This window comes from Mauremys reevesii, linkage group 8 (assembly GCF_016161935.1).
Source record: "Mauremys reevesii isolate NIE-2019 linkage group 8, ASM1616193v1, whole genome shotgun sequence".
Lineage (NCBI taxonomy): Eukaryota > Metazoa > Chordata > Testudines > Geoemydidae > Mauremys > Mauremys reevesii.
The window spans coordinates 28,406,191-28,424,165 of record NC_052630.1 but is presented as its reverse complement, the minus strand read 5'-3'; the positions used below and the strand labels follow the sequence as shown (position 1 = coordinate 28,424,165).

The window sequence follows — 17,975 nt, the reverse complement described above, 5'->3', positions numbered from 1 at the left end:
AAATCAGGACATCTAGTCACTCTAGTGCAGAGGCACAGTCCCATTTACCTCAGTGGGGCTCTTTGTGGGTACATGGGTCCATCCACCTCCATTGTAGTGCAGGATCAGCACCTACCTACTCAGAACTGACCTCATGGCTGCACGGCACTCGACCAGACCAGGCCCTACCATATTAACATTCTCTTCTGCCTACCTGCTCTTGATCAGTTACCTATATAATATGAGGCTTGCATTCATGATCACTGTAAACATTGTTTACTAATAAACTAACTCTAATTTCTTCCTGTCTCATCACATACTGGCAGCTGTTCAAAGGAAAATTAGAGTGGGAAAAAGATTGTATGATCATACAAATGGAGCATTTTTTTCATATCGAAACTCTGTCTACAGATGTTCTCCCCAATTGACAATAATACATTCTGTCTTCTTAACCCCAGTGCATAGATGAGAATTTAATCAGTGAAGGGTGTGTACTTTTTACATTGAATGGGTGAATCTCTTACTTGACTGGCAACAATTTCTAAATTAATCACCGTTGGATATCCTAAATCAGTTTTATGTAATCTCATTTGTTGCACATGTGCTCAGCGAATCAAGAGCATAATAATACAGTTGCATTATTCTGTCATAAAGATTTGTCAATTTAGAGGCCAGTTCCACTCAAATTAGAATTGGCTCCTTCACAAGGCTGTACAAATCTTAAAATACCAAGTTTTATGGGGCACTTTTACCATGTGGAAACCAGATGTAATTTTAATGAACTGAGCCCTTAAATTTATCAGGCTATCACAATTAGGGTTGGGCAAAATGGATTGAACAGAAACTTGCATAGCCTTGCTTTTCAAATCTTCACTTAAAAATCAAACCAAACCCAAAAGGAACTTTTATTTGACGTTTTAAAAATATATTTGATTAACTACTTCATTCTTTTTCATTTTTATCTCCTTGTGCACTTCAGGTTCCAAACTGGAAGTGCCTAAACATCACAAGATGTTGTTTTAGGGAAATTTCTAACCCAGTTTTGCAATCTGAAGTAGTTCATAGACTTTGGATAAGTATCTGAACCTGAAGAATGATCAAAGCATCTCATCCTTTCGAGGGTCTCCCCTTTCTACTCATATTTAACAATTCAAAAGCCACCAAACTAACCTTGATTTAAAGTGTATCTGAAAGAAAATGTGTGATTAGTAACCTAAGGTATGCTTCTGAAGCCAAACCACATGTACCATATGGCTCTAAGCATCCATAAAGGTTGTTCAAATATTTTTATTATAATGCACCATAATGTATGGTTTAACTTGGCTCCAGAAACAATGTGGACAGAGACTTAATTTTTTTAATTATAAAATATGTGGCCTCTGCAATTGCAGAATAGGAAAATGTTTACAAGTTTGAGATAAACCACATTAGGGAAATGTCATATCAGGCTGGCTAATTAAATTGTTTTGGTTTATTAAAAATATATAATCAAAGGGTTCATTGAAAACAGCCTAGAGCAAATGCAGAGAAATCCGTGATCAGTCACAAAGTTCAGAATGTTTTTAGCACACGAGTGCATTGCTCAACAAGTTTGCATATTTCAGACCACAAACTATTTTTGTCTAGACTAAGTCTACATAAGCAAAATAGTCTGAAAGGTACTCTCTATTCCATAAAATCTGTTATGCCAATGGACCTGATTATAACACAGTAGTCCCATGATATGGTTTAGTCTGGCAGTGTAGATGAGACCCAAAGTGGGTTTTAATCATGAGCCCAAATCTCATTTATCTCTTGCAAAAGTCCAAGGAAGCCTGTCTAACAACATCTAAGTCACTCATTAGAACTGGAAATAGAATGCAAGTCTCCTGATTCCCTCAGATTTGTAATTAATCATGCTACTATACACTAAACTGATGGATTTTAGATTTTTCCACTACCACCTTTTAGATCCTTTTCTTAATCAGAGATTTACAATTTGAGATATTTTAGTTTGGGATTACTAACTAAATCTTTGGCTTGTCTACACTGGCAATGAAACAACGCTGCAACTTTCTTGCTCAGGGGTGTGAAAAAACAACCCCTGAACGCAGCAAGTTGGAGCGCTAGGAGCTACTCCCGTCATTGAGGTGTTTTGTTTTTTTTCTAGAGCCGGGACCACACAAGGCATGTTAAAGCACCTTAAGCTGCAAGAAAGGTGCAAGACAACGTGAGAGAATCAACAAGAGCTTTTTCAAATGAAAAAAGTCTTTGACATATAAAATAGCCTCTCTCAAAATCTGGAATTTCTGCAATGGTAGAAAGATTACCTACATCTGATGGAAAGTGAAGGGAGTAAACCTGTTTTAAAACTAACAGATCTTAATTGATTCAGCTGTCAAGTTTATCAAATTTCTCATTTTGTGCAATAGATTTCCTCCAAGAAACAGGTGTAAGCTGTTAGTGTAATGTCTATCATATTAGAATAGTATAACAGGGCACTGATATCAGACTATGAAGCTACCCAACTAGAGCTGAGGTAATTGGCATGTTAATTACATCAGACAAATAAATTGTGGAACTTGTTGTGGCAATTAATTCTCAGTGGGTGCAAACAGAATCACTTGGCCCTAAACTGAACACAGCTGGGTAGAGTTGCAGCTATTAGTGACTCATTTTAAATGTGCCTGAGAGATCCTAAATACTTAATCCATGTAATATATAGCATGTTGTGGAATGATAAATTGACAAGAACAAGGAAATTGCTATATCATAGTATCTAGGTTTATAGATTCATTCATTTTAAGGCCAGATGGGACCACTGTGATCAGCTAGCCCTGGTCTATGCTAGGAATTTACTTCGGTATAACTATCTCTCAGGTACGAAAAATCCACACCCCTGAGAGACGTAGCTGTGCCGACCTAACCCCGGGCATAGACCAGCACGAGGTTGGTGGAAGAATTTCTTCTGTTGCCCTAGCTATACCTCTTCGGGAAGTAGATTTCCTACACCAACTGGAGAAGCCTTCCCATTGGTGTAGGCAGTGTCTATGCTGAAGTGCTACTATCCCTACTCTGACCTCCTGTATAACACAGGCCAAAATAATTTCTAGAGCAGCTCTTTTAGGAAAAACAACACACTTGTTTTTGTTCAGGATCTTTTTTTACCTTTATGTCTGAACAGATATTGACACGGTCTAGCTAGAGTCATAGCTAGACATGCATCCGACAAAGTGGGTATTCACCCACGAAAGCTCATGCTCCAATACGTCTGTTAGTCTAAAAGGTGCCTGTTAGACTAAAAGGTTAGTCTAAAAGAGTCATAGACTGTCTCTCATCTGTTTCCTAGCTTGTATTGGTTGAAATAGTAATGTTAACTTTACTTTCTAATTTTCTTTTTAATGACAAAACATTTTTCATTTAACATATGTATTGCAATCCCAATGAAATTACAAATATTACCTCAAATAGGACCCAATGTAATCTCCATGGCACATTAACTTGTGTCTTTAATATTGACTGAGGGGTATCAGTACATCATGCCAGCCTTAGTACATGTTGGTGCATATTTGAAAGCCTTGTGCCTGGGCTGTTCAGAATTCCCCCAGCTGAGCTGTATTGGGTTGGTGACTTCCTCAGAAAGTGTGTGTGTGTATTTATACCCTCTCCCGCATAGACTTATTGGTACTATAGCACTCTGATCTTCCTTAATATATGGGCATAAAATTGTGGTTTATGGGAAGCATTATGATGAATTGTGCCAAAATGTAATGTATGGGCCCTTATTGCGTGGACTCTTGGCACAGTACAGTGGAAGTCTGTTATGTTAAAGGGACAGTATGAACCTGGAAATCTAGACTGCTTAAAATAGAAAAGCAGTTTCAGGTACTATACCTGCCCTTTAGTCCTGCAACCAGTTTTTTTTTGGTGTGTGTGTGGGGAGGGTGATACAATTGTATTTCCTTTTGAAACAATATTTTCCCTCCACTGCTGCTATGTGAAAAATCCTCACAAAAAGGGAAAACAGCAAAATGATTCTACACAAAATGCTCTCAAATGTACAAAGTATAGAAACTTCTCCACTCTAATCTTTGGTCTTATCTGCCCTAGACATTTTCTTACAATATTACACCATTGCACTACCACAGGTGTAGCTCCACAATTGGAACAGTGGGAGCACTAATGGCAATAGGCTGCCAGTGTTGCAGTCGTTGTCTACTCCTGACTAGAGCTGGCTTACACAACAAAGAGGTTAAGACAACTGCGCTGCTGGTAACAAGAGTGGGAAATTTTAAGGAAAAATGTCTAATGCAGATGCAGTCTAGATACTAATCCTAGAAGCAGCCTGTAGGGGAAAATTGAATCAGAAGTGTGAAGTGATGATTAAACTGTCTGCATCCACTTAACACACAATCAAGAGAGTGCCAAATTACATTATGATACCCATGTGACATACTATGTCTCTGAGCATTTGGGAGGGTACTTCCCAGCACAGGTAGACAGCTGTGTGTTAGCTCTGCTCGAGCTGGTGCTCTAAAATAGCAGTGTGAACGTGGTAGTATGTTGTACTCAGGGCTAGCCTGTGCCACTGCAGTCACACTGCTATTTTTAGTGTGCCAGCTTCAGCAGATCTGGTGTGTTCCCAGAAGCCCCCTCTGAAAGCCTATTATGCCAGTGTAAAGTTCAGTTTATAGGTCTTGCCATGCCTGGTTGCCCTGGTGCTCTTCAGATATCATTTACACCAGGTACACAATTAAAGAACTGACAACTGACTGACCAAGGGGATATTCTTTCACACAAGTTTTTCCCATCCAAACAATACACTGTTGCTACTTTTCTAAGTAAACTAACATGGGTGTTGATTTTAAGGCTTTTTAAAGTACAGTTTGATGTACTGTGCAACAAAACCCATTTACAAATAAGCTCAAGTGGATTACACAGGGTGACTTTATCAATACCCGTGAGAGGAAAGACTGTCCGGTAGTTCAGATGCTAGCCTGGGACTCTGAGACTGCAGGAGTGTTGTGAGGAGCTCTTTGACCAACAAGTTAGTGTCAGCAAGAATGTGAGATTGCTAAGTGTCATGAACTTTGGCCTATGACAAATCTTTCATTAGAAATGTCTCAAAATAAGAAGTTACTATGGAAAAACTAATAGATTTGACTATCGGGGCACAGGTGTAGTAATATGTATTTGGTGTATTACCCTCTCTCTCTGATCTCCCCCTGCAAAAAAATTTTGCAATGTGTGCTGTACAGTAATATTCTAGTATGCTTAAGTTAAGGACCAACTATTATTTTTGATGCCCCATAAATCAGAGGTAATCAAGAAATTTCACTTCCATTTTTTGATGAAACTTCATTTTCTGTTGAATAACTCCTTATTAGGGTTTGTTTACACAGGGGACTAGCCACAGGATTAACAGCATGAAGGCACTCTCTTAGTGAGGAATAAGAGTATGGTATCCATTCTAGGAGCTAGTGTGGAATAGCTATTGAACTTTAAATCCACACCTTACCTTATTTTGCAATAGCTTCCCCATATAGACAGGTCCTTCAACCCTGATTTTTAAAATAAGGTAGTTTTGCTATGCTCAGTATAGCAATAGCTAAACTGATTTAGGAGTCAAAATTGCATTAACAATCAAAGGGTCTTAAACTTCTAAATCAATTATGCATTGCAATGCTGAGCACAGAAACACTTACAAATCTTAGTCTTTAGCAGTTTATTTAGTGAACCATCAAAGGCTGGAGGTGGAAGAGTCCTATGCTAATAGTATCAAAACAGCACACTGGGGTAAATATCTCAGCGTGAACCATACCTGACAGTGCATCTAGCTACTTAAGTGAAACTTACTTTTAATTTATTGGGGAAAAAAATTCCTAAGAGCACTTGTTACAGCTCTTAATAAATGATAGTGCACGCCCCAGGATCATACAGCGAACAGGAAAAAATCCGTGTTGGAGTTGTTGACCATTGAAGGGCAAGGATCAGAGTGGAGGGGACTGGATTCTGGCTTCCTCCCTACGGATAAAATCACTCTCCGCTTCTAGTTAGCCCGGAAAGGGGCGGGGGGATGGGTGCGAGCCGTCTGTCAAAGCAGTGGTGGGTAACAGGCGTCCTTGTCGCCCTCAGTCACGTCAGATGTGAAAAAAATTGTCCAAGTTAATTTCATTAACACCCCTTTGTCCCCTGGCTCCGGGCCAGGAGCCGGCGAGGCTGCCGAGGCAGCTGCCCCCAGGCTCGGGGGAGGGGGAGAGCCCGGGACACACGGACGGAGCCCAGCTGCTGTGCCCCCCTCCAGCAGTAGTGGCAGCGCGCCGGGGCTGGGCCGGTTGGTCCCTCCCAGCTGCGCTGGCCTGGGGCGCCCAGGCCGCCTCCCGCGCCCTCCGCCCCGGATTGGAGGACTCCACCAGGGCCGTGCCCCGCGGGCAGGCGCAGCGCAGCGCCCGCCCTCCCGCCGCGCGGCTCCGGCTGCCCGGGGCTGGGAAGAGCGGGAGCCGCGGCGGGGAGCCGGCAGGATGATAGTGACACGTGAGTGCGCGGGGCGGCGGAGGGGAGCAGCGGGGCCGAGACCGATGGGGGCCGGGCGGCTGGGTGAGCCGCCAGGGGCTGCCACTGGGGCTGCGCTGTCTGGCTGCGGACTCGGGCCCACCCGCTCCCCGCGCTTTGGGGGGGCTCTGACCGACACCCTACCCAGAAACCTGCCTTGGTGAGGGCTGTGGGGTGCGCGTCTCTTTCTCCTAACCTTAGTGAATAGCCCCCCCCCAATCCCTCCAGAGTGCTGGCCGGGGTGGCTTTGAGTTGGGCACGCCCCAGTTTTTCACCCGTTAGCTGAAGTCTTTCTGCAGTCGGGCTTGTGGCCAGGCCGGGTGAGAGAACGTAGGTTTTCTTTTCCCTGGTGTTGTTCTGCTGCTAAACAACTTCCCTTTAAAGCGTCTAAGTCAGTGGCCTAGATTCTTCAGAGACTATCTTGACCTTGAACTCGCTAATTGTGTGTCTCCCGCAGTACATGCGGTAGGGTAAACTGAGGCACAGAGCAGTTAGGTGACTACTACGCTTTAGCTCACTTACAAATAAAAACCTCCTCCTCCTAACTGCAACAGGACACTTACTCTTCACGTGTATTCCGTTCAAAACAAGTAAATAGGCATGTGTTAGGAGGGGTGGCATTTCCCCCTTCACCTTGCCAGGAGATTATGATTTAAACATTTGGTAGGGACTCTCCAGTTAACACTGGTAGTGCACAAGGTGCTGCTCAAATTCATGTGGTTCCAAGGGAGTTTACAACTGCGGCATTGATTGCAAAGCTGAGCCAAAGCAAATAGTTGTGTCTCCGGGGTATACTGGAAGACTTGACTCCCAAGGACAGAGCTGTAATGTGGGTGAGTGTATATGCTGGCAGGCAGTGACATTGAATTGTGACAGCAGTACTCCAGAGAAAACATAATGTACTTTTTTAGGGGAAAAGGATCTATTTATGGAAAGGGTTTGAGGGCATACGCTTTTAATTGAAGTGAATGGCCAGAAACAATTATATCCAGTACTTAAGTGGATTGTGAGGTATATTTTTTTGTTTAGAACTACAAGTGTTTGTAAATACATTTGTGGTGCTGCCGGAGGCTAGAAATCTGATTTGTGATACCTGTTGGGATTTTGGTGTACAGCTGGGCAACACATTGGGATTTGGGTGGATCTAGTCCAATGGATGTGTTTTCCGCCGCACATGTGCAGATGGGAATTGGCTTCCTCGGAGCTGAAGTTTATGGACAACTGATAAGAAATTTTACAGATGCAACACGGAATACAGACCAAGGATGACAGGAAGGACTAATAAATTTATCTGCAACCCGGATCAGCCCCAGAGACAACAGCTTGAATCACAGCCCACAATGAAACCAAGCAAGAGGCTTCATGAAGAATCTGTTAGCTTAGTAGGTGCTGGGTAGGCTAATTTGTTGTAGGAACAATGCATTCCGGAGTTTGGCATCTGGCTGCTGCAGCTGCCAAGCATGTCCCATGCATGTTAACTCCAGTTCTGGAGCAGATGGAGGTGGTTGAGAAGGACAATAGATTCAGCATTACCAGTAACAGAAGGAGGCAGCAGCATCTGATTAGTATTAGGGCCATCTGCTTTGCTGTATGGTTTTTTTTGTGTAGGCTTGCCTTTTGCTGTCATAGTAAGATTATTGTATTATGGAAAAAATCCTTCATGTGTCACATAAGGATCAAGAGGGAACAAAACTCTTTTGAATTATTTCTATAGCCTCACAAATTGGCATCCTAGCCTAATCATGTAAAGTTAAAATTAATTCTACACTAATTGTTCTCTCCTTTGTACCTGCTGTGAGTGAGGAGGAGATGCTGCTACACTTCCTGGTGAGCTAGGAGTGTTGAGCAAATCTTACTTTTCATAGCAATTTCTTAAGCAATTTAGTGCTCCTGAAATGGAGAGTCCTGGGATAATTGGTATGGAGTTGCTGCAAGCAGCAGGAATGTTCAACATCTGCAAGGTTTTGGAACAATTTCAGACTTAAAAATCCTCCCTCTTCAATTTTCTTAAACCCCGATCACCATCTAATTCTTATCCATCAAAACTGGAAAACTGCATTGTGACACGAAGGAGAAAGATGTGCATTTACCTTGATCTTGATTATGGAGATATTATAGTTTTCAAATGCAGGAAATGGTAGCGAGGGACAACTGTTTTTAAAAACAAAACAAAAAAACCCCCCCAAACAATACATTAAGAATGAGTTTTATGTTCAGTATATTGCAGCAATACTGTCAAGTATAAATTTATATGCTGTAGTTTTAAACAAATATCCTTAACTGTTACTTTGTTTTAATAATTTAAGATATTAGTATTTTTAAATTCTAAAGTACTAATCACCATTCATACTGTTTGTTTACATGAAGTATTCATCATTTTAGACTGAGATTAGACTAGTTTGTTTCATGTGCTCTTTCTGGTTAGTTTCATTTTCTGCCTTTCCTCTACTATCACAGGGCTGCTGTTCTTGGGCAGCAAACACTGCAGAGGGTATGCTTAAATTCAAATCTTCATTGACATTTTAATAAAAACATGAACATTCATATTAATGTGAGCATTTGTTTGGTTTTTTGAACCTAATCATCCCTTCTAAATTTTGGTTATGTGATAACCAGCCTACGTAACTCTATTACAATCCTATATGGAAAATTGGCACAGGTCATGCATTTTTGTTTTGCTTCCCATAAACATTTGGCAGTGACCCTATCACCTTTGGCGCAAGAGAAAACAGCTAATTTTAAAGTGCTGCCTCTAATCTCTGATAAACTAATGGGGCTTGCAGGAAATGGAAATTTTCCAACTGCTTAAATATTTATAAAACCAAACAGTGTATTTAATGTGTGAGGAGGAGTTGCCATGTCAGAGTAACTCTGGTATTTCATACCATATACAGATAATGCCGTACGATCTCTAGGAATCTGCCTTCTGCTCAATCCTGAGAAAGAGGATGTAATTGTAATAGAATTTGGAGTGTCACTCCTGCGCCAGCTTTTCAAAGGATCTCCCATTTCCTGCTTCTATTTAGGAGGGGCTGACTCCTTCCCTACAAGCATCTGAGCAGCTATATTGGCATAAAAAAAGAGTAAGCAGTTAGAATCATCCTGTGTTTACTAGCATCTCTATTTTTAAAGAATTGGTCAATAAGTCTATTGATAGATCCTGTTGTAGTATCTGTGTAATTGTATAGGGGCAAAAACAATTCTAATAATTTAGTGAGGTTGGTAGTTATCGATAGTGGCTAACACACAAAGTTTGTACACCTGTTACAAGAACTGTACAAATATTTATTAATCCCCATACCACTTTAAGGTAAAATACATACCTTGATTTCACAGTTGAAGAGAACTGAGACTGGGAGGGGCAAAGTGGCCGTGGGACAGAGCAGGTATTAGGAGTCAAGAGTTCATGTCTCTTTCTTCTGCATAAACTACTAGGCTAGGCTGCTTCCCTGATCAAAAAGTAACATGGGTGACCATTTCAACAGGCTAAATAACTATTTGTAAGGCGATGGGCTCTGCTCTACATAAACGGATATCTCAGACTCCAGTTTAGTCCTCACTGAGCTTTCGTGGCTCTTAGCTACGCTTTTAAAGCACTGTGTTAGTTTACAGAGCAATAATATTCATGATTATAGTAGCTCAGTTAAACCAGGATTCAGAAGTTCCTTGTTACATCTCTAACACTTGGTGCCCAAGTTTGATACTATACTGTTGGTGCAATACAGTGCCATGCCTTCATGAGTATTGCCCTTTTTTCAGGTGTTAACATTTTGGGGGTGATGGAACACTCTGTGTGCATCCATAGAAAACATCAGTTGGGTATTTAATATGTATGCCATTGCTGCCAAATAGCTCTTCAGACATCGTATGTCTTAAATTTCCTTGCTGTGAGGCTGCAAACTGGCCTGGCACATCAGGAGTCTGATGTAGGTCAACACAAATTTTCCTTTTGATAAGGTTTATTTCCTCCTCTCAGGTTGATTAGTATCATATTGGTAAAGGTTTTTTTTTGGGGGGGGGGCGGAAGAGTAGGGAATGTCCTTAGATCATATCTAAACAGCTGGGACTCTATTTTCCAATGATCTTAATTCCCATTAGAACTGCACCTAAATCTTCCCTGGATGTCCGTGGCATCCACCGACTTTTTAGAGCATTTTGGCAACCATTTCTATCAGTGAAATAATAACTGCTAGATTGTTTCAAAAGTTGTAACATGGGAACAGATATAGAGTAAGGAGTGTATTGATGCTTCCTGTACAGAAGCCTGGTAACAGAGGGGCAGCAGGCCAAGATGAAGGTATTCAAAGGGGAGGAGTACAGATATCAATATTAAGAGCCCTTTATACCAAAACAAAGGGCTTCGTTGTGTGGACGGGTGCAGGGTTAATTCGATTTAACACTGCTAAATTCGAGATAAACTCGTAGTGTAAACCAGGCCAAAGTAAAGAACTTTGTAGTATCTGTAACCTTTGTGTACAGTGCTGCATTGAAATACCTGAAGGTAGAAGTTCATTTAGCTACAGAATAGAGGTGATAGCAGTACAACTTTTCCGAAGCTGCCTTGACCTTGTTCCAGAGGGGACCACCACTGGGGTGATAAGGTCATTGTGTCCAGGATCATTAGCTGATGGAAAAATTACTAATGGAAACATTTTTTAAGCTTCCTTCCTGGATTAGTTTTTTCTTGATTCAATTCGCAGTGGAAATGTAGCTGTAGTTTCAGAAGGAAGCTCTGGGTTACTGTAACCTGGGAAACTATTTAACATTTATGGGACTATGTAGACTCTTCCGTCTTTGCTGGAAAAAAGATGTGCTTAACTTAATTAACGCGAGTTAAAGTCCTAATGAAGACAAGGCAGGGCGTAGTTACTTTTTGCGGAATTAGTAGGTTGAGTGAACTTAGGGTTTCCTTGACCTGCTGATTTGTGTGAAAACTAAAATGGCCTTACCTAACACAAGGTCAAATTCTAGTGAAGACAGCTCGAGTTAAGAACAAAGCTTTTTTCCTAGTAAAGGTAATGCCTAAAGATTATTTCTTCTTCTTTTCCCTTATTGTGGGTATGTCATTTAGGAATGTGCGTGTGATTTATCAATCTGTTCCTGATTTTTTTTTTTTGTTAAAGGCTATGCTTTGATAAAATTATGTGCAAACTAGGGGCAGTTGGACCTGAAATGTGTATTATGAGAGCAGCAGCAATGGTGTATTTAGACTGTTGAAGTTGGCATAGTGGCATAGAAATAAGTATTTGTGAAAAAATTTAAAAAATGGAGAGAAGTGAATCAGTCTATTTAAAACAAATGTCATTTCAACCTACCTCCTTACTTGAAGGTGAAAATGGTTGCTTGGGTGTGCATTGCAATAGGATTACCTAAATTAATCAAACTGAGCTTATTTGACTTAGTAATAAAATAGATTCAGAGTTGAGAGATTTAAAATTCACTTTATGAAGAAGGAGCAAAGCAGTAAATTCATGAAAAAACTAGAAATACATAGATTAATTCATTCACCTTACTAAACTGGTAACTTACTGCTGAATATTTCAAGCAAAATCAGGCTATGCATTCCTATGCATAAATGTATGGAATGCATTTTTTTTGTTTAGAAAACATATTTTAACAAACCAGTTTGTTCCTTCAGTCTAATATGCCAGATTCTGAAGCTCTTCCTAAAGATTTGAGGAGAATGCACAGGGACTGTCTGTGTGTCAGACAAGCCTTGACAGTTTGGTTGTACTCATAACTCAACTAGAAGTATACCTAGGAAGGAGACGAGTGCAGTTCAGGATTCCTCTCCTCCACAACAGACACTAGTAACTTCCAATATTGGCACAGTTTAGAAGCAGCTGGTATGTGCTCTTCCAACAGCATACTAAACTTGTTTACATTTTTAAGGCATCTGGTGAGTGTTCTGTATTTCTGTAAGGTTATGCTTTGCCTCTGCTCCTGTGGGAATGTTATAGTATTGGCCATAATTGCTATAAAATGAGCAGTTGATTCCTGATATCTGTTGTTCTGAAGTAACTACCAAGTGGAATTGATAATGGGCAAGGAACAAAATATTAAGACTCTACCAACGTACTATACTGGAGCAAATTCTTGTTACTAAGAACTAGTAAGTGGTGTTCAATGTTACTAATGGTGTGCTGGCCTTCCAGTTTAACTAATAAAGTAGTATTCTCTGCTATGTGTATGTCCTGCTGTCATGCCTAAGAGTCAGTATGTGTGACTGGGCATTGATATCTTGGACCAGTAGCTGGACATATGTATCATATATCCTTTTTTGTTCATTCCAACGTATAACAGATGTTTCAGAGCACAAGATTTTCACAAATGGATGATGTAGACTGGTATACTATATAGTAAATATACCCCACTTTCAACATATTTGTATGTTTTCATCTACTCTACAGTGGAATAAATAGTGTGTGTGTGTGGTGCCAAATGGTAAACTAGCAGAACTCACATATGCAGGTGTCCTCAGGAATCCACCTTTGTGGGGTCATACAGAATAACCTTGCTTATTTAAAAAGTTACCCTAATTGCTTGATCTCTAAATTTTTTGTTCACCACTGAAAGTCAACCTTTTGTTTTATTACAGAAATTGAAGCCAAAGAAGCCTGTGACTGGCTGAGGGCTGCTGGTTTCCCCCAATATGCTCAGTTATTTGAAGGTACTGTATGATCCGTACATCTGATATTAAATCCAACTAGAATCCCTTTAAAAAAAAAAAAAAAAAAGTTCAGAGCCCAGTACCTTTGACCACACTATACTGTAGGCACAGCCATATTGTTGTAACCAGTTCATACAAATTTAATCTGATACAGTTTAACAAACAAAACATGGAGTTGAGTTGTGCGCATGGAAACTATATCTTAAGTTAATGTTTGAGCAGCAATGTAAAGGGTTTAAAAAAAATGGGGAGCAAATATGAGTAATATGCTCTGGTAGCAGAGATTGAAATTCAGGTTGAATTTCAGTTTCCCTACTTTTTAATAGCTCAGAACTTTTTCAATCTCCTTCCTTTTTGGCTGAAATTTTCCACGTTTAGTTTTTTACTCCTAGCAATCCCTCAAGCTCTCTCTCTACCCTTCCAGAAATGCTTGAACATAGTTGTTTGACCACTTTTTAAAGTGGGGGAATACTCTTCCAATCAGAAATGTCTCAAATAGATTGTAAGTTCAGTCTCAGCTTGTTCTCATAGTGTTATTGGGCTATAAGGGTAATTCCAAGTTTGGAAAAAAATGATTGTCATTTTAAAGTTATAAACATTTAAAAACAGAGCAGTTTTATGTGTGCATGTTAGAAGTATGCTTTTTAATATTTATCAGTCTAAACTTTTGATTTAGGATAGCTGGGTTGAGGGGACGTGAAACCAAATAGCTATAGATCAAGGAAGTTACAAACATCACTGGCAACACTTCCTTTCTTTAAAACAGACCAGCAAACAAATCAGTGATTGCAACATTAAGATTGAGAAATCAAATAGTCAAAGCTGAGCTTGGAAGTCATATGCCTTAAAATGTGGTGTCTCATGATATCCTTTGTCAGACTGAAATAGATAGTAGATATAAACTAGCGTTATATATGCAGCCTTACAGTTTGTGTAGATACTCAGGGTACCATACTGCATAATGCTCTCTGAATTAGCCTGAGGATGGAATGCAGTGTTCTGACTTTGCTTGATATCTAAATCTCAATAAAAGAATCCAAGAAAAACATTGCCAGTGGAACTAGCAGGCTCCTTGATCTGGGAGGGTAGATCTCAAAATCTGGGCTGTCAAACTTTAATCATACTTTTAAACTGGAGAACTGACTTTACTCAGGTGTTGCATGTTTTGTTGAACTCATTAAAGTTTAAGCAGAGTGTCCCAGGCCAATGGGGTCTGCGGGAAGCGGCGCAGGCCGAGGGATGTGCTGGCCACCACTTCCGGCCGCCCCCATTGGACTGGAGCGGTGAACCGCGGCCAGTGGGAGCCGTGATCGGCTGAACCTGCGGACCCAGCAGGTAAACAAACTGGCCCAGCGTGCCAGGGTGCTTACCCTGGCAGGCTGTGGGCCAAAAGTTGCCAATCCCTGGTCTAGGCTGTGTGTAGTGGGCAGGTCCTTACCATAGACAAGATTTTTGTAAGAAATTCCAGTTTTATAAATACAGGTATTGCCATATCGTAACTTTATCGTGATTCTAGCAATTTTGGTATTTTTTTGACAAAATATTTAGACTCTGCTTGCCATCACATTTCAGTTTAAGTTAAATAAAACTAAGAACCTTGGTTTAATGCAACCTAATAGCCTAGTCTTGTAAACACTGAGGCCCCAGTCCAGCAAACATTTATGCAAATGAGCAGAGCTGTCCCTTGGTTACATTGAATCAGGGCAACTGCCCCAGACCCCACGCTTTGGGGGGCCCTGCACTTCGATAAAATCATGAGGAGGTGAGCCAGGTGGGTGAGTGGGGTTAGGAGGTGAGCAGCAGGTGCGGGGGCTAGGAGGAGCCGCCCTACCAGAACCTCCCCCTCCCCCCAGCACCTCCTGCCCCTCAGCCAGGCCCCACCGATTAGCGCCTCCCCTCCCTCTCAGCGCCTGCTGCGGAGCAGATGTTTCATGGTCAGGAGTTTCTGGGAGGGAGGGGAGAGGAGCAAAAGCACAGCGTGTTTGGGTGGGGTGGGTGTGGAAAGAAGCAGGGTGGAGTGGGGTGAGGTCTGGGGGGAGCACCCCCAGCAGATTAGAAACTCGGCGCCTATGTCCCAGGTACTGCACCTCCTCTAGGGATAGCCCTGCGTGTGAGTAATCCCATTGAGGGCATGTGCGTAAAATTATGCATATGTAATTGCTTGGAGGATGGGGCCCTTAGTTATTTAGTTTTATCTAGCTTAAAATGAAATGTGATGGCAAGTACTGTTTAACTTCTTTGCAGATGTTCATATTATGATCCTTGTCAAAAGAGAAGTAGGGTTGGCAGAATTTAATTTGTTTAAATTTTTTTTTTTTAAATAATTTCAGGAGATATCAGTGTGTGATTTTTTTTTTTTAAGCTTTTTTCAATTTTTATCTTTTTTTAAGTTTCACAGTTGCAGGAAATTATTGGGAGAGGTCATGCAATGGAAGGGTCAGACAATTATTTTATGACTGTTTAAATGAGTTGTTGAGAAGAAAAAAGTTAAAGCTTATTACCATTAAAACACATTGTATATTTTGATATGTGATGAAGACAAAGTAAATAGCCTTAAATCAAACTCTTAAGTTCTCAAGCAGTGTTTTTCTTACTTTGCCTAACTGTAAATCTCGATTAATGGTGATGGATATATTTTTTCATTGCTTTTTGTGTGTATGATAAAATTGATGTTTTACTGATAAAAATCTAAACCCTCCAAGCTTAATTATAAATATTTTGTATTCACAGACATGCAGTTTCCTATCGACATTAAAACTGTGAGGAAAGATCATGAATTTTTAGATCGAGATGCTATTGATTCTCTGTACAGGTAAATATTATTAGTTTGAATTTTCCCCCAGCCTAGCACACATGAAAATTATGCTTATAATGTTTAGCATTTAACATACTCCTTTTGAGGGTATGTTGTTTTTCTTTGTTTAACAGATGACTTGTCTAACATCCCAGTTCAGGAAAGCTCTTAAGCAAATGCTTAAGTCCCATTGAAACCAATGGCCTGACATACTTAAAAGTTAAGTAGGTGCTTAAGTGAATGAGTTTCTCTATAGCAAAGCTATTTTCTCTGTGTACAGAGTGCGATGGAATATACTACTCTGGCTATCACTTAATCCATTCACCATCAGAATCACATCTCAGCATTTCACATTGATGCCAAAGTGATTACTTATGTGATATGATTTAAAAAAACAAACAAACAACCTGAGATAGTCCTAGTGATCTACTTTAGTCCCATCAGTTTTTTTCTTATGTTTTAAAACATTAATTTGACCAAGATTTTTTTTTCTTTGCCAAAGTCTTACATTGATGTAGCATCCTTCACAATCACCAAAGGTTTCTTAAGCTTTTATTAATGATTGGTTATAGTCCTCTCTTCAGACTTGGTGAGGGGAGGACTCTAGCTGTAGACATCATGTAACTGCAGAACTGGGTTGGTGGTTTGAGGGCATTTCAGGAACCCACAGCAGAAAGTCAGTTACTACTGGCAGAAGTTCAGACTGTTTTTAAGAGTTCAAGAGCAGTTATGAGAATGTCTGTCTGTCTGCTTTTATTCAAGAAAATAATTTGGGTTAAGGTCTCAAGTCCTTTTTTTTTTTTTTTTTTTCTCCCCTCCCCCGCCCCCTTCCCCTAGACGGTTAAATACACTGAACAAGTGTGCAGCAATGAAAGTGGAAATAAGTCGTCAGAGAAAGCGGGTATGTCTTTAAATTTTCATTTCATAACTTAGCCAAATAGAGCATTTAAAAAAAATAACATAACTTGGCGCACATGTCATTGCCTAGTAAGACAAAAGTTTTACTCATAGATTTTTAATGCTTATGAATTGACAAGTGGACTGCACAGGGGCCCTGACTCAACATGTGCTTAAGTGCTGCTCTGACTAGGGAGACTCTTCAGAGTCAGGGCCTGAAAAATTGTGCTCAGAGGAGGGCTCTGTGCAACCTTTCTGTATCCTTGTATCTCAACTGATCTATAGGTGAGGTTCTGCAGTGTTGTAGTTATGTTGGTCCCAGGATATTAGAGAGACAAGGTTGGTGAGAGAGACAAGCTATTGAGCTTACACAAAGCTCTTATTCAGGCCTGAACTTCCTCTTCTGGCCTCCAAACAATCCCCCAACTCATCATCAGAAGCAAGCTCCCCCCTAGAGTAGGACACACCAACTCCAAGTGGCAACAGACCTTGCCAGAACAACAGATGCAAAACCTATAGAAATAGCTCCATCACTGTGATGATCAACATCCCACACAACACACCTTTCAAGATCTATGGGTCTTGCACATGCTTAAAACAACATGGTGGTGTCCCTCATCCAGTGCACTAAATGACCCAATAACGACTATATAGGTGAAATGAGACAGTCACCTATGCTCTTGAATTAATTCACAAAGAAAAAATAAGACAAACACCAGATCACCTGTGAGTGAACACTTTTCACAAAGCGATCGCTCTGTCTGACCTCTGTCCTCATTCTCAAAGGAGATCTGCAGAATGTTTTCGAAAGATGAGCCTGGGAGCTTAAATTCATAATTCTGCTAGACACTAAAAATCATGGACTTAAATAGAGACACTGGATTTGTGGCTTATTACAACAGTCTTTAACCCACTAACTACCCACGCCCCCTTCTCTGTGACTGGAGAGGTGTTAATGAGAGGTTTCAGCTTGAATGGTCCCTTGAAATACGTGTTAACTACTTATGCTAAACAATCTGTTCCACCTTGTATTTAGCTGTAACACTGTGAATGCGTTTCCCAGAACTGAAGAAGAGTTCTGTGTAAGGCTGTCTATGCTACACA

At 40.6% G+C, this 17,975-nt stretch overlaps 1 protein-coding gene across 4 annotated transcripts in view; it reads left to right on the top strand.

Moving 5' to 3' along the window:
* Positions 1-17,975, top strand: part of LOC120369855 (rho GTPase-activating protein 7-like) — a 155,296-nt gene that overhangs the window by 112,624 nt on the left and 24,697 nt on the right. For 2 of the 4 annotated variants that reach the window (XM_039483563.1, XM_039483565.1), the window contains 3 exons: positions 13,109-13,180; positions 15,911-15,992; positions 16,812-16,875. In XM_039483563.1, coding sequence (XP_039339497.1) covers positions 13,109-13,180; positions 15,911-15,992; positions 16,812-16,875 — 218 coding nt within the window. Of the gene's footprint in view, positions 1-6,097; positions 6,493-9,570; positions 9,594-13,108; positions 13,181-15,910; positions 15,993-16,811; positions 16,876-17,975 lie in introns of those variants that run through there. The other 2 variants (XM_039483564.1, XM_039483566.1) reach the window with 2 other exon arrangements.